The sequence below is a fragment of the Heloderma suspectum genome, chromosome 13 (genome assembly GCF_057233095.1).
Source record: "Heloderma suspectum isolate Gila_16-S chromosome 13, 16-S_ref, whole genome shotgun sequence".
In the NCBI taxonomy this organism is placed as follows: Eukaryota; Metazoa; Chordata; class Lepidosauria; order Squamata; family Helodermatidae; genus Heloderma; species Heloderma suspectum.
In genome coordinates, this window is record NC_139470.1 from 9,469,951 (window position 1) to 9,491,955 (window position 22,005).

The 22,005-nt window shown below is 46.5% G+C and overlaps 1 protein-coding gene across 1 annotated transcript in view; it reads right to left on the minus strand.

The window, feature by feature from the left end:
- The window catches only part of TMEM132D (transmembrane protein 132D), a 376,683-nt gene that overhangs the window by 25,562 nt on the left and 329,116 nt on the right, over window positions 1–22,005 (minus strand). The window contains exon 6 of the mRNA XM_084819261.1: window positions 2,082–2,287. Coding sequence (XP_084675387.1) covers window positions 2,082–2,287 — 206 coding nt within the window. The remainder of the gene's footprint in view (window positions 1–2,081; window positions 2,288–22,005) is intronic.

A 22,005-nucleotide genomic window follows, 5' to 3' on the forward strand; every position in this document is an offset into this window, starting at 1 on the left:
TTCTCCCATCACCTGGTACCTGACCCTTTAAAAAATAAGAATAATGGAGGTGCCAAGGGTTGAACCTGGGACCAAAGCAAGCGCTCTCTCACTGAGCGATGGTCACTCTCCATTGAGCCCTCCAGGTACAATTCCACCCCAACGTGCCTTACAAAATAGAAGTGTCTCTTTAAGGACCATCTACCGGATTGCATCTAGAGGGAGGAAACTGTGCAGATGTTCAGACAGATGCACAAGAGAGGCAGCAGAGAGAAGGAGCACCTCAAACCTGGTTTTGCAAGTGAGCCACTCCGAAGTGGGGATGGAGGGTCATGGACCAGTTTCCCTCCCATGCCTAAAAGTGGAGTTTAGTCAGAGTCCATTGCCATGGCCACCACAACCCTCTCCTGTATCTTCACAGGTTCTCCTGTGGAGGTTGGTAGCAGGTCACCAGCTGATTGGCAACAGGTCACCAACTAGTTGGCAACAGGTCACCAGCTGATACTCCTCCAGGCACTGGATTTGGCCCTGGCTCCTAAAGCTTCTGCAAGTGCAGTCCCACTCACATTTCTTTCTGAATCATTCATGAGGACTAGAGCCATATGAAGATATGCCTTCCTGGTCAGACCCAGGATCCATCTAGTTCAGCAATCAGTTTCCTACAGCAACCCACCAGATTCACAAGAAGGTTGAGGGGAAAAAATACATGCAGAAGGTCTCAGGTTCAATCCTAAGAATCTCCACGGAGAACTGTGGAAAACATCTGCCTGAAACCCAGAAGACCAACTGCCCATCAGTGTAGACCAGGCTTGCAGCACCTCTTCCAGCCCAAGGGCCAAATTCCATTTTGGATAGGGTCTTGGGGGCTGCATTCCAGTGGTGGGCAGGGTCAAAGGCAAAAGAGGCATGGCCAAAATACCAAAAATACTAATGTATTTGAGCTTAAAGCTCAGATATTACAAAGCCTTAGCATGTACCCAACACTCTTGGGGTGCTCATTGCAGGGGGAAACTAAAAATGATGTAAGCAAGCTGTTTTCCAGGGTCGTTTTTCCACCATTACTGATCTTCTCATCAAGGATCCCTGACAGGCTAGGACATTTTCGAATGGGGGAAAAACAGCAGTGAAGCTGGGAAAACACCAAACAATTGACGGTGGGGGGAGGATGGGGGCATGGCTATCTGGGGAACACCAGAGGGCCGGATTGGGACCCTAAGTGGATCTGGCCCTTGGGCCAAAGATTCTGCCCCCCGATGTAGACGACAGACAAATAATATGACTTGGTATAAGTCATGTTATGATGATTTTAGTATGTAAATAGCCTTGAGGGGGCTGTATAGCCCTTAAAGGTGGCACATAAATACCGATTGTTTGGCAAGTGCCGAGACCAGATGGAAGAACCTCCAATGAAGCACACCTTTTATTCAAGATATTGTGCACCTCTTATAAGTGCACCTCTTATTCAAGATATTGTGCACCTCTTATAAGCGCACCTCTTATTCAAGATATTGTGCACCTCTTATAAGCACCCCTCTTATTCAAGATATTATGCACCTCTTATAAGCGCCCCTCTTATTCAAGATGTTGTGCACCTCTTATACGCACACCTCTTATTCAAGATATTGTTCACCTCTTATACGCGCACCTCTTATTCAAGATATTGTGCACCTCTTATAAGCGCCCCTCTTATTCAAGATATTGTGCACCTCTTATACGCGCACCTCTTATTCAAGATATTGTGCACCTCTTATAAGCGCCCCTCTTATTCAAGATATTGTTCACCTCTTATACGCGCACCTCTTATTCAAGATATTGTGCACCTCTTATAAGCGCCCCTCTTATTCAAGATATTGTGCACCTCTTATACGCGCACCTCTTATTCAAGATATTGTGCACCTCTTATAAGCGCCCCTCTTATTCAAGATATTGTGCACCTCTTATACGTGCACCTCTTATTCAAGATATTGTGCACCTCTTATACGCGCACCTCTTATTCAAGATATTGTGCACCTCTTATAAGCGCACCTCTTATTCGATATTGTGACCTGCCAATTGTTTGGCAAGCACCGAGACCAGATGGAAGAACCTCCAAGGAAGCGCACCTCTTATTCGAGATGATGGGGATCCGCCAGCCCTTGATCTGGTTTAACTCTGTGTCGGAGACCTCAATCTGGAGAGGGAGGCGGGGCACCCACACAGTCATCTCCAGCGGGGCACTCAGATGCTGGTATGTGAAATGAATGGGGACGTTCATTTTGCCTTTCATTTCCTTCCCATTCACGAAGACATAGTCACATCTGTCAGAGACCTGGAAACAAAAGGAGAGGCAGTTGGGGGGGGGCGATAAAAATAAAATCAGTTATATAAAAATAAAATCAGTTATTAACTCTGTCAGTGAAATCAGGAAACCTGCTTCTCACTGGGTGAGGCCAAAGAATGCGGAAATGGGCCTTAACTGTCTGGTGGCAACGTTTTCCATCCATCTTGGGACTGGAGCACAAATAGCCAGATTGCACCTCCTTGCATAGAGTCTTTTCTTTTTTTTTACATCCAGCCAAAGGTAAGAGACCTGTGGGATGCAAAAGCTTGCATTCTGCATGCTAAACACAAGCATGAAAGGGGAGGAACATACAATTCTGCATTTTAAAATTGTAAATTTTTGTTTTAATGTTTGCACCTTGTTTTTGATGTATTGTACACCGTCCAGAGAAATTTGGTTATTGGTTGGTTTAAAAAAGCACAGCAAAGAAATGAATTAAGGCATCCTATGCCTTGGGTTTCTTGCTTGGTGGGACCAACAATGCTATGAAATCTTGAGACACCCTTCAGATATAATCTGTCAGGATCAACTGGCAGGGATGGCTGAACTCACCCACTGTTGCATCACATGCTGCTTGCTGGATGGTCCACAGGCACCCGACGAGTGAGGCCCAGCATCCAGCTTACCCACAAGCCGCTATTTTGTGGAAAACCATGGGTAATCCTTTCACATAAATAGCCATTAGACTGTTGACACCTGCAATTTTGTGTTAATGGTGCCACTTATGGCCACTATTTTGTGCAAAATGGCCACTATTTTGTGCAAAATTACGTAAAAAGCTTACCCATGGTTTACCACAGAATAGTGGCTTGCAGGTAAGCAGGGATCTCTGAGCTTGCTGAACTCGGCATGCACTGAGTTGGCCAAGCACGGGGGTCATAAGAACATAAGGACATAAGAAGAGACCTGCTGGATCAGACCAAGGGTCCCTCTAGTCCAGCACTCTGTTTACACAATGGCCAACCAGCTGCCCATGGGAAACCCACAAGCAGGGCATGAGTGCAACAGCATTGTCCCGCCCATGTTCCCCAGCAACTGGCATGCATAGGCTCACTGCCTCTGATACTGGAGGTAGCACATAGCCATCAAGACTAGTAGCCACTTATAGCCTTTTCTTCCAGGAATTTGTCTAACCCCCTTTTAATGCCATCCCATTTGGAGGCCATCACTACATCCCGTAGTAGCAAATTCCATAGATTAACTCTGCGCTGTGTGAAGAAGCCCTTCCTTTGATCTGTCCTGAATCTCCCACCAATCAGCTTCATGGGATGACCCCACTGGGTTCTAGTATTTTGAGAGAGGGAGAAAAATGTCTCCCTATCCACTTCCTCCACACCAGGCACAATTTTGTACACCTCCATCCTGTCTCCCCTGACCCTCCTTTTTTCCAAGCTAAACAATCCCAGCTGTTGTCACCTTCTCTCATAGGGGAGATGCTCCAGCCCCTTGATCGTTTGAGTTGCCCTTTTCTTCACCTTTTCCAGCTCTACAATATCTTTTTTTTCAAGCATGGTGACCAGAACTGGACCACAGTAACTGTGGTCGCACCATAGACTTGCATAAAGGCAGTATGATATTGGCAGTTTTATTCTCAATTCCTTTTCTAATTATGCCTAACATGGAGTTTGCCTGTTTTACAGCAGCCACACTGGAATCCAGGGGGCCGAGTGGGAGGATGTCCACTGGGCTCCACCCCCTTCCTGGACTTCCATGACATCCCTATCAACTGGGACTTAAGCCAGGAGCATGCAGAACTGCATGTTTACACTCCTTGGGGTATGCCACTCAAAGGAGCAAGGGGAAGGAATGATGAGCATTGTCCCATCATCCTACCTAGGCTTAGTGGACCAGGGGTGGGCAGAAGAAGATCTCCAGATGCTTTGGGCTTCAGCACCTAGCATTCCTGACCATTGGCCATGCTGGCAGAGGCTTCTCAGAGTTGATATCCAAAACATCTGGAGATCTACCTTCTGCCCATCCCTGTACTAGATGTTCTGAGGTTCAGACCCTAAGACAAGATGTGGCACCTAGGAGCTCAGGAGGTAGAGACAGAACAGCTGCAGAGTCTAGTGATGTCTGCCAGGGTTGGGCAGTGAGTGGAAGGAGAGGATGCAGCCTGATGGAGAAGGGAGTGGAGCCAATAGCAACAGCTCAAACTGCAGTGGTTTATGAAGCTCCTATCTGGAAAGGCGGAGAGGCATAAGGATGGTTCCAGAAGAAAACAGCCTGTGTTTTCCAGACCCTTCTCCTGAGATTGTAACCCTTTGTGTGAGGTCTCAGAGAAGGAGGCTACAGCTTTAGGTCAAGAGGATGGTGACAGGTGGAGGAAATCAAGTCCTATGAAGCATGCAGGACAAGGAATAATGGGCTCAAGTTACAGGAAGCCAGATTCCGGCTGAACATCAGGAAAAACTTCCTGACTGCTAGAGCAATATGACAATGGAACCCATTACCTAGGGAGGTAATGGGCTCTCCGACACTGGAGGCATTCGAGATGAAGCTGGACAGCCATCTGTCAGGGACTTGGATTCCTGTATTGAGCAGGAGGTTGGACTCAGTGGTCTCATAGGCCCCTTCCAACCCTACTGTTCCACAATTCTATGATTCTATGAACTGAAAGAGTAGGGTATGTTTTGCCTGGAGAAGAAAAGATTAAGGGTAGACATGATAAATGTCTTGAAACATCTGAAGGGCTGAAGATGGAGCAGACTTGTTCTCTGTTGCTCCAGGGGCCTAGAACCACTAGAACTAGAACCACTGGGGGGAAATGTCCAGGAAGCCGATTTCAGCTCAATGTTAGGAGAAGCTTCTTAATGGTAAGAGCTGTTTGACAGTGGAACAGACTGCCTCAGGAGGCAATGGGCTTTTCCTTGCTGGATTAAACAGTGGCCACCTGGCAGAGAAGCTGGAGTTGTGAGATTCTTGCACTGAGCAGGGTGTTGGACTAGATGATGTCTAAGGTTTCTTCCAACTCTAAAACGTATATGACTCTATGATGCCTGGGGACCTGAAGACCCGAGCCTTAGCATGACTCTACTCTCCCAGGCAGCCCACTATGGCTGTGCTTTATTTATTCATCAAATTTATATACCACCCAGCTGGCAGACGTCCTCAGGGTGGTTTACAATTACAACCCCCAAAACAACAATTGAAGAACAACCACAACAATAAATAAAACAATGAAAATATCAAATATTACAATATTAAACATATTAAAGAGTCAGCAGTAAAGTTAAGAAATCAGAGCAGCAGATTAAAGATGAAGGGTGCAATCCTATGCATGTTTAGACAGAAAAAAATCCTACAATTCCCAGCATGCTGGGAGTTGTAGTACTTTTTTCTGTCTGAACACACATAGGATCCTGCCTCAAATGCCTGCTCAAAGAGGTCTTAACCTGATATCTAAATATATACAGTGGAGATGCCAGATGGATCTCCATGGGAAGGGCATTCCACAGACAGGGGACCATTACAGAGAAGGCTCTGTCCCTGATATCCACCTGTCACACCATTGTGGGTGACGGCATCCAGAGAAGAGCCTCCGAAGATGATCTTAGCAATTGGCCGGAACATACAGGAGAAGGCACTCTTTCAGGTAGACTGTTGAAACTGTTTAGGACTTTACTGGTCAGAACAAACTCTTTGAATCAGGCCTGGAAATTGACTGACAATCAGCACTGGAGTAATATGTTTGAAACCACCTTTCCCAGTAAGCAGTCTCCCAGCTTCCGCCTTGGGTTATCCATGGAGTCTACATCCCTGCCCCATCTCACTTCTGGCCTTCCCCCTCCAAGACTCCCATTTCCATGATTGCTGGAATGGAAGTCACCTACAGCACTATGACAACCTAACTCAAACTGCATCTCTGACAAGGGCGCTTCCAACTCTTCCCTTCTTGACATCACCTTATTTATGACCTCCTGCCCTGGCCATCAATCTGGAAGGAAGATTGTAAATCAGACGTCCCTGCAGTGTTTCACCCCCCAATTTAGGTGAGATGACACAAAGTGTTCATTACTGCTAGTTAAAATATAGGAGCAAATACTCCCGTCAAATAATTTATTAACTCCCACTTTGTGGTGGTGATGATCTGAAGGAATGATCTATTAAAACCCTGAACTCTTTTTTTCACAATCCATTACCAGCCAGGCCTTCTGTTCCATTATGCTGGTATATTTAATATTCCTGCCACCGGAATATGCATGCTCTTGCACTTATCTGAATTTTATGACATTTTCTACTTTTCTGTTTAAATGCAGATCAGGACTAAATCTTATCGAAACATCAGAAACTGCAGCGGCATAATTTACATGCCTGCATTTCCTCCCATCCTACCCCAAGAGAGAAAAACCTGCCCTGAATGCTGAAAAGTAAATCTGTGTTCGAAATTCGTTGACTGGTTGGCATCATTGCATAGAATCTCCAGAGCTTTTTAGAAGTATTAGTGTTGATATATTCCAGAGGGAGGGTTATGCTAGTCCGTTGCGGGGAAAAACAACAACAGAGTCTAGTGGCACTGTAACAAATTAATTGTGGCATGAGCCCACTTTACACAGATGCGCCAGGCATCCCCACTGACAGGGACAATTCCTATTTTCTTTCCCATGTTCCTTCAGAATTAGTGCCCCTCTGTTGAACCTGGTTTTGCCTTTCGGGGGATGCCTGGTTACCATACTGTTGTAAGCATGACTTCCTTGAGTTGTTGGGCTCCAGGTTGAGCTCCTTCCCCAGGGTCTCTAGAAGATCCAACTTGCAGTGGGTAGGTGGATATATCTCACCTCTCACTAGAAAACATGATTGCAGGCAGAAGGGCCCAGGTTCAATCCCTGGCATCTCCAGGTAAGTCTGCAAAAGAGACCTGCCCGAAACCTCGGAGAGCTGCTGCCAGTCAGTGTAGGCTAGGGTTGGGGAGCCTTTATATTTTCCTGTCAAGGGCTGCATTTTCTCAGGGGTAATCTGTTGGGGGGCACATGGTAGTGGTGGGTGGCGCTAGAGCCTGGAATGGGCAGGTTTTGGAACATTGTAAGTTTATAGAGCAAGCTCTCTCTTTCTCTCTCTCTCTCTCTCTCCCCCTCCTACCCCATCCACCTTCTCTCTCTTTCTCTGCTACCCCATCCTCTCTCCCTCTCTCTCTGCCACCCCATTCACCCCCTCTCTCTCTTGCTTTCTTTGCTACACCATCCCCCCTGTCTCTGCCACCCCATCCACCCTCTCTCTCTTTCTCTGCTACCCCATCCTCTCTCCCTCTCTCTCCGCCACTCATCCACCCTCTCTCTCTTTCTCTGCTACCCCATCCTCTCTCCCTCTCTCTATGCCACATCATCCACCCCCCTCTTGCTTTCTCTGCTACTGCATCCTTTCTCTCTCTCTGCCACCCCATCCACCCTCTTTCTTTCACCCTCCCTCCCCAGCTCTGTGGGCTACATGAAATTAGGCCAAAGACTGCATGTAGCCCAAGGGCTGTAGGTACCCCATTCCTGGCTTAGTACTGAGTTTGGTAAACCAATTGTCTACGCTGGTTTCAGCTTCCTATGTTCCATTTCTGGGTAAAGTCATGCCCACAGACCTGAAGGCGTCATGTATTTCACACCTTGCCACTTCACACTTGGATATACTTTTAAGCTGCTGATAAAATATTGTACCTCACTTATGTTTTTTGAGTGTATCTCAAACTAAACACACAAACACCCTCTTGGGTTTTAAATCAGCAGACTGTGCTGTGGGCTACTGTGGAAGAAAGAAATGCAGCGCTCAGTGGGTGGGGAAGACCCTTTGGCAATGTGCAATCAGGAGCATCCTGGCCAGAGATGTTTGGCAGGAGTTTTGCAGATAGCCCCACTGAGCGTCCTTTTCAGCTGCCAATGTGCCGCTCTGAGACCCCTGCTCAGTTCCCAGATGCAGATGAAGGCAACAGCCCAACAAAGCCATTAAATCATTAGGACACCACTCCTTTGCCAGACCCTTCACGGACCACTATGTTGCAATAGGTTTTCAAACAGATGTGCTGACATCCCTTGCTTTTGGGATACAGAGGGCATCATGCGGCATCCAAAGGCATTTCAGATACAGGAGATCTGGAAGGGGGCGGGGAGCGGGGTCGACGGGTAGATTCATCTTTCAAATGGCACTTGGGGGGTATCTGTGAGTTTGGCAGGGCAATGCAGAAGGGAAAGATCAGAGCTACATGCTTTGCACACAGAGCAGGGGTGCAGGAGGTCAGTCCCAGGGGCCACATCCAGACTATCTGGAGTTCCAATTTGGCCCTCTGGGGTTCTCAAGATGACCCCACCCCTCCCCCTGGCCCCACCTCTTCCTGCTCCCTCCCCTGACCCGACCCTCTTCCCCTGGCCCCACCCTTTGACTGGCCCCTCCCCTTCCCTTTCCCACTGGCTCCACCCTTTCCCCTTCCACAGGCCCTCCCTCTTCCCTGGCCCCACCCCTTCCACGGCCCTTCCTGCTTCCCTTACCCCACCCACTTCCCCTGGCCCCACCCCTTCCCTGCTCCCTCTCCTGACTGCACCCTCTTCTCCTGGCCCCACCCCTTCCCCTTCTCCCTCCCCTGGCCCCACCCCCTTTGACTGGCCCCACCCTTTCCCCTGGCCCCACCCCTTCTGCTAGACACTCCCTCTTCCCTGTCCCCACCCCTCCCCCGATCACCAGTCGTTTGGTGGTTTCCTGGCTGTTCCACACTTTCACCCCATTCTAAATGGTTGAGTTATCTCTCCTAAGGCTCAGTTAGGAGATCTTTAAGCTCAAATACACTGGTACTTTTGGCCCCTCTCCTTTTCCCTTTGGGCCTCATTGCCTTCAGCCCCACCCAACACTGGAATGCAGCCCCCGAGTCCTTCTTGGAAATGACATTTGGCCTTCAGGCTGAAAGAGGCTCTGCACCTCTGATGTAGGAGTCCCAGGATCAGTGGTCCCAGATTATCTACTGGCTTAGAGAGGAGAAGATTTCCTATTTCTGTTCTTTTATTCTCCCATGGTTCAGTGGTGCAATGGAGTCAGGAGGACCCACAGGGACGCAGCCCCAGCACCTTTTTATGAGCAGCGATGCTGACATAATCCGCCACCCCACTCAGAATTCTCTGCTTCCTCTGGGCTTATCTGACATCCTCATGATCTGACATCTAGCCCAGTATTGTCCACACTGACAGGCAGCAGCTCTCCAGGGTTTCAGGCAGGATTCTTTTGTAGTTCTACCTGGAGATGGCAGGGATCGAACCTGGGACCTTTTGCATGCAAAGCATGTGCTCTACCACTGAGCCATAACCCTTTCCTGTGTCTTAAAAAAATATGTTATCGGTGGCAAGCAACTTGGGATCAGAATACCTGAGAGAGCACCTTTTCCCCTATCAACCTGCCCAGTCACTGAGGTCATCAAAAGGCATGCTCCTGATGGTTCCACATGGACCTATGGCCTGACTGGAGTCCCTATGAGGGAAGGTTACGATAGCTGGGATTGTTTAGCTTGGAAAAAAGGATAGCAATGGGAGAGATGATAGAGGTCTACAAAATTATGCATGGTGTGGAGAAGGTGGACAGGGAGACATTTTTCTCCCGCTCTCAAAATACTAGAACACAAAGGGGTCATCTCATGAAGCTGAATGGTGGGAGGTTCAGGACAGATAAAAGGAAGGGCTTCTTCACACAGTGCATAGTTAAACTATGGTATTCGTTACCACAGGATGTAGTGATGGCCACCTATTTGGATGGCTTTAAAAAAGGGGGTTGGACAGATTCCTGGAGGAGAAGGCTATCAATGGTTACCAGGCTTGATGGCTATGTGCTACCTCCAGTATCAGAGGCAGTAAGTCTATGTACACCAGTTGCTGGGGAACATGGATGGGGGGGGTGCTGTTGCACCGATGTCCTGCTTGTGGATTCCCAGTTGACAGCTGTGTGAACAGAATGCTTGATCAGATGGATCCCTTGGTCTGATCCAGCATGGCTGTTCTTATGTTCTTATGTTTTTAAAGACCTGCTCCTGGTGGAGATGAAAACTATCAGAACTGGTTTGTTGAGATGGATCAACACAGTTGCCTGAATTGGTGGACTGTCCTTGGGGGTGTGGCTATGGGGGCTGTTATGATTAAGTATTGTTGTGAACTGTCCAGAGAGTTTCAGCTATTGGGCGGTATAGAAATGTAATAATAAATAAATGAATAAATAAATAAAGTACCTGCACATTTATTTATTTATTCATTTATTTATTTACAATATTTGTATACCGCTTCATATCTAAAACAGATTTCGGGGCAGTGAACAGAAAAGGTAAAATAGTAAAAAGAGATAAAAAGATTAAAACATCATATTAAAGTTATACTTTTAAAAACAGAATACCAATTAAAAAAAAACATGGCTGGTTAAGGAATGCCGCCTGGAACAATGCTGTTTTCAGAAGGCGCTGGAAGTAACACAGTGTTGGTGCCTGCCTGACATCCAGAGGCAGGGAGTTCCAAAGAAGGGGGGGCCACCACATCGAAGGCTCTTCTCTTGGTGGACTCCAATCAAGCCATAGGACCATGTGGAACCATCTGGAGCATGCCCTCTGATGACCTCACTGACCAAGTTGGTAAGGAGAAAGTGCTCTCTCAGGTATCCGGGTCCCAAGTTGTTTAGAGCTTTGTAGACTAGTACTTGAACCTTAAACCTGGCCCAGTAGCATGAATGATAAGCACACGTGGATTGTGAAACAGCACAGGAAAAGAGTCTTGAGGCAAACCTACAAACTACGGTTGGAGGAAGAATTTTATTTGGTCTGCATTTTTTAAAGCAAGATTGCACTTCCTGGAGTAATAATACTAGACAGAAATATTATGAAGATGATCATGGTGACTGAAGAGTTGTCAACAATGTGATGCCAAAGACCAAGGCTGCCATTTTGGCTGTGTTAAAAAAGAGTAGTTTCCAAGTAGGCTGTACAGAAAGAGATGAGAGGGGAAGAAGAAAGAGCCTTTCCACCAGCCATGCTGAAAAGAAAAATCCCCCCTCTTCCCTCTCCATTCCGTTTCCCTTGTGTATTGTGTCTTTTTTAGATTGTACGCCTGCAAGGAGGAGCTGTCTTGTTCAGTTAAATATAGGTAAGGCTGGGAGACTTTTTGGCTGAGGAACAGCATAAAAATACTTCAGATAATAAATAAATAAGCAAGCAAGCAAGCAAGCAAGCAAGCAGATTGGCACACAGTTATCTTTTGGACTGTGTACTCCTCCAAAATTTGCGAGGCAGTTCTAATTAAAAAATGGCACCTCCCCCCCAAAGTGCATATATTTGGGGAAATTACGCACAGAAATAAATGTGAATTTTCATCTGTGGGCATTTTGTTTTTAAAGGCAGTAGACTGATGTGGAAATTGGATGGAGCAGACTTATGACTGAATACATGTGAAACTGACAGGGACCAGAAATAGACTGATTTGTGCATCCCCTCCTACAATCGCAGAACAGATGCTTTTTGCAGTGCTTGATCAATGCTCAATCGTACACATTGGTAATGTAGTGTGTGTGTGTGTTTGTGTGTGTGTGTGAAGACATGAAGAAAATAAGAGCATGTACAGTACAAGATTCAGAAATAATTTTTAAAAATGGAGCAACATAGTATTTCTAATACTACTTCAAAAGCAAGACCATGGGTTGGATCCAGGAACTGCCTTCCATGAGAGAAAGTGACCTTCCATGAAGGGAAGGGCTCCACTCACAGAATGCCCCTCTGTCTAATTTTTGGGGATCCCTCCCCCTGCCATAGTTCACCCCATTCAGCAGGGACTCGTGATTCTCTGTTTAGCATTTTCAGAAGGCTGGAAGACCTGATGAGGGAAAGAGGGGTGGGGAATTCCATTTCCTCCAACACAGTTGATTCAGCTTAAGGCTACTGAGCTATGTTTAAGATCCCCAGAATTCTCTAGGGATGGATGAAAGTTACTTACCTGATCCCGAAGCTTGCTTCGTGGTGGGGGGGAGGCGCTCCGTCCCTCCCCCCAAAATTCTGGCCGGGAGGGGGAGGCGCTCCGTCCCTCCCCCCAAAATTCTGGCCGGGAGGGGGAGGCGCCCCGTCCCTCCCCGCCAAAATTCTGGCCAGGGGGGAGGCACCCCATCCCTCCCCGCCAAAATTCTGGCCGGGGGGGGAGGCGCCCCATCCCTCCGGCCGTGAAATGTCATCTCCTGCTGGGACGCAAATGGCGGCAGCCATAGCCGCCACTGTTTGCGTCCTTGCAGTCAGCCGTGATAGGCTACGTAAATGTTTACGTAGCCTATCACGGCTGACTTAAAAAAAAGAAAAAGCGCGTATGCAAATGGAGGCGGCAATGGGCACCGCCATTTGCGTTCCTTATTTTGGCACGTGTAGTCTACGTAAACATTTACGTAGACTACGGCGAAAATAAGGGCAATGCTATTTGCGTTGCCCTTATTTTCACCACAGTCTACGTAAATGTTTACATAGGCTACACATGCCAAAATAAGGAACGCAAATGGCGGTGCCCATGGGCGCCGCCATTTGCGTATGCGCTTTTTTTTTTTTCAAAGTCAGTCACGATAGGCTACGTAAACATTTACGTAGCCTATCATGGTGTTTTTTAAAAATCTAGCTGTGATAGGCTACGTAAATCTTTAGCCTATCACGTTTGCTTGTTTTTTGTTTCTTTTTTACTTGGAAATGGTGGCGGCGGCAGCCAGTCGGAAGACCAGCCACTGCCACTGCCGCCGAACCGCCGCCGAACCGCCGCCGGAGCCGCCGCCGCCAGGGACATTTGAGCAAGGTAAGTCCCATCCCGGGGGGGGTGGGGGGCAGACCATTTCTCCACCAATTTCAGGGGGCCGAATGCGCTGGCATTCGGCCTCCCCGAGATTCGTGGAGAAATTCTCTGACATCCCTAGAATTCTCTGGACATCGTCTCAAGGCTTGCCTTGTGTTCAAGCACTGTTCGAAAATGGGAAACGTTTGCAAAACAAGCAGTGATCAAATGGGAGATTTATGCAAATCTTCCCATATTAGTGCAAACTGCCAAATTTCCACAAATTTCCTGTATAGACTAAAGCGGGGCTGATTCAGTATACTGAGGAATTTGCACAAATTTGGAAATTTGTGCAAATTGAACCAGGAATCAGGAAAGAGATGAACATGCACACGTGTTCAACAATTTTGTGAATATTTTCAGCAATGCATGATCTCGCTTGCATTCAGAGCTTCGAACAGGGCATGCTCACATGTTTTGCCAACAAAAATGGCATTCTCATACTTCCCTAATCTACCTTAAATCTGGATCCAACCCCAAGTAACTCTGACTGTCAAAATCAAGGGGAGGTATCTGGATGAGGATTTTGGACGCATTAAGGTAGACCGTACTGATCTGGGAGGACCAGTGACTTAACAAGTCATGTAAGACAGCTTTATATACGTTCCAAATTTAGTTTTTACTCTCCCTTTCCTGCACTTTGTCTCTTAAACTGATTAACTTCTCAAAAAGTTCTATAGGCGAATCTCTCTCTCTCTCCCCCTCCCGCCCTCCCTCCCACCCTCCCTTTCACTCTCACACACATGCACACACACTGGTTTGTGCATGTATTTACAATCTGGAGAAGGCAGCGCAGAAGAGGTTAGGAGCTGCCTGTCACATGCCTAACAAAAAGCACAGTGACAAGGCACAGCTATGAATTATGGATAGATGAACATAGCTGTTGTGGTGTGCATGTGCTTGGATGAAGGAAAAGGTCCCTGCACTAATGACAGGGATCCAAACTCTGACCTAGTGGGGTGCAGCATTTCAGAAAACACTTGAGTGCAGTGGGGGAGAGCACAAGCCATGCATCCAGTCGTGCAAAAAGCCAGAGTTCCAGAGAGACAGGATGTTGGATGGCATGGTTCTGTAAAATCTCTCTGGGGGAGACTGAAGCTTCATACAAGACCTGTGCATTCTTCGGAGGAACATAGGAAGCTGCTATTAGGGATGTATGGATTTCGTAAAATCTGTTCCACCTGCGTTTCGCAGATTGTTAGGTGCCTTTGATTCCACCGTCTGCTCGTTGACGGAACCGGATTTGTTCCAATTCCCCAAATTTGCACAAATTCACATTTGCACACATTTACACTCATGAAATCACACAAATCCCCCCCCCCCATGTGCAAATCCCTCCAAAGTACACATTTTCATGCTTTAGCCTATGGGGGAAATGCACATTTTCAGCTGATAGTTTTATTTTGTTTTTAGTTTATGTATTTTTCTAAATTTGCGTAAAACTCTGGAAGGTTTTTTAAAAAATGGTCCTCAAGTCTGCGGAATCAGTGCAACTCGGGAAAAGCCTGTCTGCTGCGGGATCTGCAGGTCGGATTTATAGAAATCCGAACTCCTTTGTTTCTGTTGCTGATGTGATATACCACATCAGACTATGTGTCCATCAAGCCCAGAACTGTATACTCTGAATTGCAGTGGCTTTTTAGGGTCTGAGGAAGAGAAAGTTTATTTTCCCATTGTGTGGTATCTGATCGTTTTGACTGGAGATGCTGGGGACTGAATCTGGGACAGCTATGTGGCAACTGTCATGTGTGAGCATGTCACTGCTGATCATGTATGGGTGGACGGATCTGCCCATTTCAGTTTTTCTCAGTTTCCCATTTTTCTAACGTTAAGTTTAGGGATAGGCAAACTTATTGCATTCTGCATTGCACGCAGCTTGCTGGAACCCCAGTGGCCACCTGCCCCTGCTTGCTGCACATGGCAAATTGCCTGCAGTCCGTGATCGCCAGGTGAGTGGCATGCAACTGTCTGATCCCTTGCCAAGCTGCCATTTTGCATAAAAATGGAGGTTAACCTTTTTTTGGAAAGGCTGATTTTATGCAAACGGTGGATGTAAAGTGGCCATTTATATAAGATTACTGGCATAAATGGGCCTTTACGCCTGCAATCTTGTGTAAATGGTCACTTTATGGGTACTATTTGCATAAAATTGGTCTTTACAAAAAAGTCCAAGCCGTCATCTTGTGGCTCACATGGGATCAGGTATCCCCATGCTTGCCCCACTCGGTGTCTGCTGAGTCGGCAAGTGCAGGGATCCATGGACTGGCATCTAGGGTGCTGATCTGGCAATTTCTCACTGGGCCTTGACCCAGAGCCAGATGCCACAGCATCCCTAAAGTTTGGATCATCCCAAATTTTGAGAATCGTTTGATTTCAGTTTGCACAAAAAATTGTAAGCATTTTTGTGCACATTTTACCTCATACATGCATTTTTGCCCAATATACTCGTTTTTACATGTAACATCTAATCTGGAGAAGGCGGGGCAGAAGACGTTAGGGGGGATGTATGAGAATTCTGTTCCACTTTTGCAAATGCACATTATCACTAATGTACATTGGCACAAGTGCACATTAGAGCTAATGTGAACTTGTGCTAATGCACACTAGTGGAAGTACAAATCTATGCAAATCCCTCCCCCCAAGTAAAAAAAAGAATAGTTTACAGGTCCACGGAAACCTAATATAATGCATCTCTGCATAATATAAAGCCATTTTCCTAATATAATGCATTTTTGGCCATGACTTCCCTAACATATATATTGTACACTTTTTCTTAAACTGGAGAAGTTAGTTGCAAAATTCAGAGAAATGCAAATTTGGAAGTATAGCTGAGTTTTCATTTGTATAGTGGTTTGAACGTGAAAAATTAGGTAAGTTTGCATGAAAATGCAAAACTGAACAAATTTCTCCCTTGTCTCCAAGATCGACTTCTACAAAGAGAATAGCCATATATATATATATGTATGTGTATATATATATATATGTGTGTGTGTGTGTATGTATGTATGTATGTGTGTGAGCGCACGTGCACGCGTGTGAATTTAAATGCATAGTGTTCAGCAGCTTGTAGGGAATTAATTCCTTATACGATCTGTGACCTCATGCATCATTTCACAAGAAAATCCTTTTAAGTGGAATGTCTCTCTCTCTTTCTGCATGTGTAATATCATTGGACGCTTGACCTCTATTCTTACAGCAGTCAATCAAACGCAAACAGGTTTTTGAAAAGTTGTGGGCCTCCCTCCGCCCCCTGTCTTTCACCTCATTGACTTTCCCCCCAGACATTATTTCATAATGAACCCTGTTCAGATACTTCAGTTGGTTTAAGACAGAGCTGCTCGGTTACTAACTGGGACAGGCCATTCAACCACGTGATGCCAGTGCTTTGTCAGCTCTCTGGCTTCCAGTCCATTTCTGAGCCCAATTCAAAGGGTTGGTGTTGACCTTTAAAGCCCTAAATGGCTTGGGACCAGAGTACGTAAAGCCATGTCTCCTCTTCCATGTACCTGCACAGAGCCTTAGATCATCTTCAGAGGCACTCCTCCTGGTTCCCCCACCAAAGGAAGCAAGGCAAGTGCTTACAAGAGAGAGGGCCTTCTCAGTGGTGGCACCACACTTGCAGAATGAACTCCCCGAGGGGGTTTGCCTGGCGCCTGCATTGTTATCTTTTCAGTGCCAGGCAAAGACCTCTTTTTTCTCCCAGGCCTTAGAGACCTTATTCTAGGTCATTATGGCTGTTTGATCGATTCCTGGGCTGTTTATTGTTTTGCATTATATTGTACTTTATTCTTTTTGATCTTTGTATTGCATTTTATATTTTGAAGTGTTCTATGGCATTTTAGTTTTTTAACTGTTTGCAATCCCCCCCGCCCCCAAGAGCATTAGTTATTGGGTGGATTAGAAATGTAATAAACAAAATAATACATACATACATAAATAATCATATACTTCACTTCCTTTGCGTTGTGCTAGCTGGGGCTGGCAAGCAAATGGGTTGAGATGTTAGAGATACGTGATTGGATCACCCAATCCTTTAATATTTGTGTGCATGCGAAAAGCAGCCAAGGGGGAGGGGGAATTAGCATAGAGACGATGCTGTTGGTTGTGTATGTTAACTCTCATTCCCTGGATTTTTTCTTTTCCTAATGAAATTTGCCCTCCTGTTCTGGGGACAGGGAGCATGGAACTAGACCTGGGAATGGGGGATGCCAGAGAAAACAGCAACAGATTCACATGAGTTCTGATTTCTATGAACCTGGACTGCGGATTCCTCAGCAGACCAGATTTTTCCGAGTTGCACAGATGCCCTAGACTTGTAGACCGGTTTTTAAACTTTGGGGTGAGACTTGCACAAATTTGTGCTACCGTTAGTGTGCATCAGCACAACTGCACATTAGCACTGCTGCAATGCACTTGCAGCACGGTGCATTAGTGCTAATGTGCACTTGCACAAGTGGAACGAAATTCTCGCACATCCCTAAAAAAAAGGAAGGGAGGAAAGATGTCTGACAAGCCGTGAAATGCGACAGAATTAATTTAACAAAATCCATGCATCCTTACTGGGAGAACCTTGAACTCGGCATTCAGCTGTGGCGAACTCCCAGAACAACGGCTCAGAGGATCTTCCTAGTGAACAATTCCCAGCTTCTGAATTGGCCCCACACACCCAGACTGACCATAGGGCCCTCCTAGACAGGAAGGGCTGTAAAGGATTTCCTGTTTGAAATGAGACTTTAGCCCCAAATACATTCGGTGTTCAGGTAGACCAAACACACAAGGATTCAAGTAGATCAAGCACTCCCACCCCGCCACTTTGCCTCGTCACATTTGTCACCCTCTGCTCGCGGAGGGCGACTGTCTGAAGAGGAGAGACTCCCTTACCTGTGATACACAGTTGTTGCAAGGGTTACAAGATCATGGATGTGATGTGCCTTGCAGCTTCTAAAGTGGGTGCGCGTGCATGCTCACACACACACACACACAAATATATCATCATCATCATCAACAACATTATCATCACCTACTCATCAGCCTAAGCACCTGCTGGATGTAAAAATATGCAATCCATACAGGAAATACATTTGTGCATAAAAGCCCAGGAAGAACGCATGGTATGTTCTCAGTGCTTGGTGTGGAGGAAGTGGTTGTTGTTCAGTTGTTCAGTCGTGTCCGACTCTTCGTGACCCCATGGACCATAGCACGCCAGGCCTTCCTGTCCTGCGCTCTCTCCCGGAGCGTGCTCAAGTTCATATTCATTGCATCCATGATGCTATCTAGCCATCTCATCCTCTGCCGTCCCCTTCTCCTTTTGCCTTCAGTCTTTCCCAGCATCAGGGTCTTTTCCAGGGAGTTTTCTCTTCGCATTAGGTGGCCAAAATATTGGAGCTTCAGCTTCATTATCTGTCCTTCCAATGAGCAGTCAGGGTTGATTTCCTTTAGGATGGACTGATTTGACCTCCTTGCAGTCCAGGGGACTCGTAAGAGTCTTCTCCAGCACCACAGTTCGAAAGCATCAATTCTTCGGCGCTCAGCCTTCCTTATAGTCCAGCTCTCACAGCCATACATTACTACTGAGAAAACCATAGCTTTGATTAGACGGACCTTTGTCGGCAAGGTGATGTCTCTGCTTCCTTGGAAGTGGTTAGGGAGACATTTTTCTCCCTGTCTCATAATACTAGAACTACGATCATCCCATGAAGCTGATTGGTGGGAGATTCAGGACAGATTAAAGGGTGGACTTCTTCACACAGCGCAGAGTGAAACGGTGGAATTGGCTACCACAGCATGTTGTAATGGCCACCAATTTGGATGGCTTTAGAAGAAGGTTACACAAATTCCTGGAGGAAAAGGCTGTCAATGGCTACTAGTCCTGATGGCAATGTGCTACCTCCAGTACCAGAGGCAGTATGCCTACATACACCAGTTGCTGTGGAACATGGGCATGATGGTGCTGTTGCATTCATGTCTTGCTTGTGTGTCTCCCATTGACAGCTGGTTGGCCAGTGTGTGAACAGAATGCTGGACTGGATGGACCCTTGGTCTGATCCAGCAGGGCTCTCCTTAGGTTCTTATGTTCTGAAGAGTCCCACTGACCATCCTGATGCGCTTGCAGAGCCTGAAGGCAAAATTCCTCAGTTGCCGTTAACCCCTTAGCCACTGGCATTTGGAGGTATATTCCCTCTGAACATGAAGCTTTCATTTCACCATCATGACCAATAACCATTGGCAGACTCACCCTCCACTAAGTTGTCTAACCCCTTTTTAAAGCCGTACAGCCTTGCTTCTGTTAGCAGGTCCAGGAACACTCTCTCTCTCTCTCTCTCTCTCTCTCTCTCTCTCACACACACACACACACACACACGCACAGCACACAATGCATTTAGCAAACCATCATGTAAACAGATCAGTTATGAAAGCTCTCGATTATGACCCTCTTGAGGGACTGCTGATTAGGAACAGGCTGCTGTTTCCACCAGATAGCCTGGATTTCGGAAGTGCTTTTGTGCTCGGGCATTTTAATCTCAATGCCCGGTTCCTGAGGTAATCCTTTTCCCGGCACAGGCTCTCTCGGCATTCATAATGTATATTTTCCATGACAGCTTGTCTCTCTCCCCTCCCCCCTCCCAGCACTTCTTGGCAGGCTTACAAGGGAGCTGCTGATATAGCAGGGCCACTTGGCACTTAGAGCCTGTTCAGGAGAAGTCACAGCATTTACCCAGGTGAGTTATAGGAAAGGGACAATGCTGAAATTGGTGCCGTTGCTATTTGGAGAGGGACTTGAAGAGGGGAGGAGGGGGAAAGAACTGTCCAGATGAAACAAGCCCTTGTTACTTGGTTGGCCTTTGACAAAAGGCAAAAGAGTTAGGGTAAGGGAGCAGAATTTCTTGCAGACTGAGGACTGAATTCCACTGTGAAGAAGCTCTCTACGGCTCCATTCCTGAGGTGAGCAAATGAGGGGTGGGACCAAAGGTAACATGAGAACATCAGAAGACCCTTGCTGGATCAGACCAAGGGTCCATCTAGTCCAGCACTCTGTTCACACAGTAGTCAACCAGCTGTTGACCGGGAACCCACAAGCAGGGCATGAGTCCAGAGCACCCTCCCACCCATGTTCCCCAGCAACTGATGTACATAGCCATCAGGACCAGTAGCCATTGATAGCCTTCTCCTTCAGGAATTTATCTAACCCCTTTTAAAGCCATCCAAATTGGTGGCCATCACTACATCCTGTGGTAGTGAATTCCATAGTTTAACTACGTGCTGTGTGAAGAAGTGCTGTGTGAAGAAGGACTTCCTTTTATCTGGAGGCAAGGCTAGTAGCCATTGATAGCCCTATCCTCCAGGAATTTGTCCAACCCCCTTTTAAAGCCATCCAAATTGGTGGCCATCACTACGTACTGTGACAGCGAGTTCCATAGTTTAACTATGTGCTGTGTGAAGAAGGACTTCCTTTTATCTGGAGGCAAGGCTAGTAGCCATTGATAGCCCTATCCTCCAGGAATTTGTCCAACCCCCTTTTAAAGCCATCCAAATTGTTGGCCATCACTACATACTGTGACAGTGAGTTCCATAGTTTAACTATGTGCTGTGTGAAGAAGGACTTCCTTTTTTCGTTAGGTACCAGTATATTGTAGCTTAAAGCTCTTGCTACTGCTTGCTAAGCCTTGGAAAAGGCATTTCAACCTTTTAGAATGGGGAAAATCTTCTCAAAAGCCAGGAAACCATCCAAAGACTGGTGGTTGGGAGGAAGGTGGTGGGATGAGGGAAGGGAGTGGAGGCAGATTGGGGCCCTCAGGCCTGCAGTTCTGCATCCCTGCATTAAGGGCTTTTTTCATTTAGAGGAATGGCCACTAATTGGAGGAGGTCGAGGTTTATAAAATTACAAGTGGAAACTGCAACAAAATGTTGCAGTATGGAACATTTCCAAGCCCTTCTCCATGATACTCCATTCCATTCCATTCCTGCCAACCTGCTTTTCCATCGTCCCGCCCCAACAATGGCCACTGATCATGCTCAGTCCTCATTGGACTATGGTGTGTGTGGGGGGGTCTTCCCAATCCATAGGTTTTGTTTTTCCTAAGTATGTTTTTGTGCTTCTACAGGCATTGACATTCTCCTGCTCCTGCTGAGACCTCCCCCTTGGGCGTGGGTGGTGCCATTTTGGCTGCATAAGCAAAGGCGGTCTCAGCTGGAACATCAGAAATACAGGTTCCTTTGAGCCTGTTTCTGCATCACTTTGCACATGTATTTAATGTAATTATTTGAAGTACTTTTATGCTGCTCCTCAGCCAAAAATGTCCCCCTCCCAGAGAGAGGCAATGGTTCCGACAGAAAATTGAACATGGAGGTCTGGTTGATTTCCTTCCTCCTGTGCAAATTCACCAATAGTACATTTCAGGAAGAATGTTGAACCCTGAGAGGAGGAGGATGGTGGTGGTAGACGAGGGAAAGAAACACAGTTCTGACTCTAATTAATTTCTAGTGGTTTGGGGGGGGCAGGGAGGTTTGTTTTAAAATTTCCTTGCTTTGTGGCAAACATCAATCTTCCTCATCCAAAGATATACCTGAATGAAATATGAAGTGGCACATAGTAAAAGGGCTCAGTGTTCTAGGCAAACATCCAATCTGTGCTGCCGCTTTTAACACTGCTGGAACGGATTCTGTGGATCAATTGTTACATTATCTCCATGTGTAGACAGGACTTGATGAGAGCCCCTTCATTTAAAAAGACCCCCAACCCTCTCCAGGGAAAACACCTCTCTCTCTCTCTTTGGCTTACAGCTGATACAAACCAGAAATATTTCACATCCAACTTCCTTGCTATCCAAATTTTCATTGATATTTGGAGGGGGGGGTAGCTGAAATTGATATAGAAATTGATGCAAATTGATGATGTAGACATCCTTGCCATGA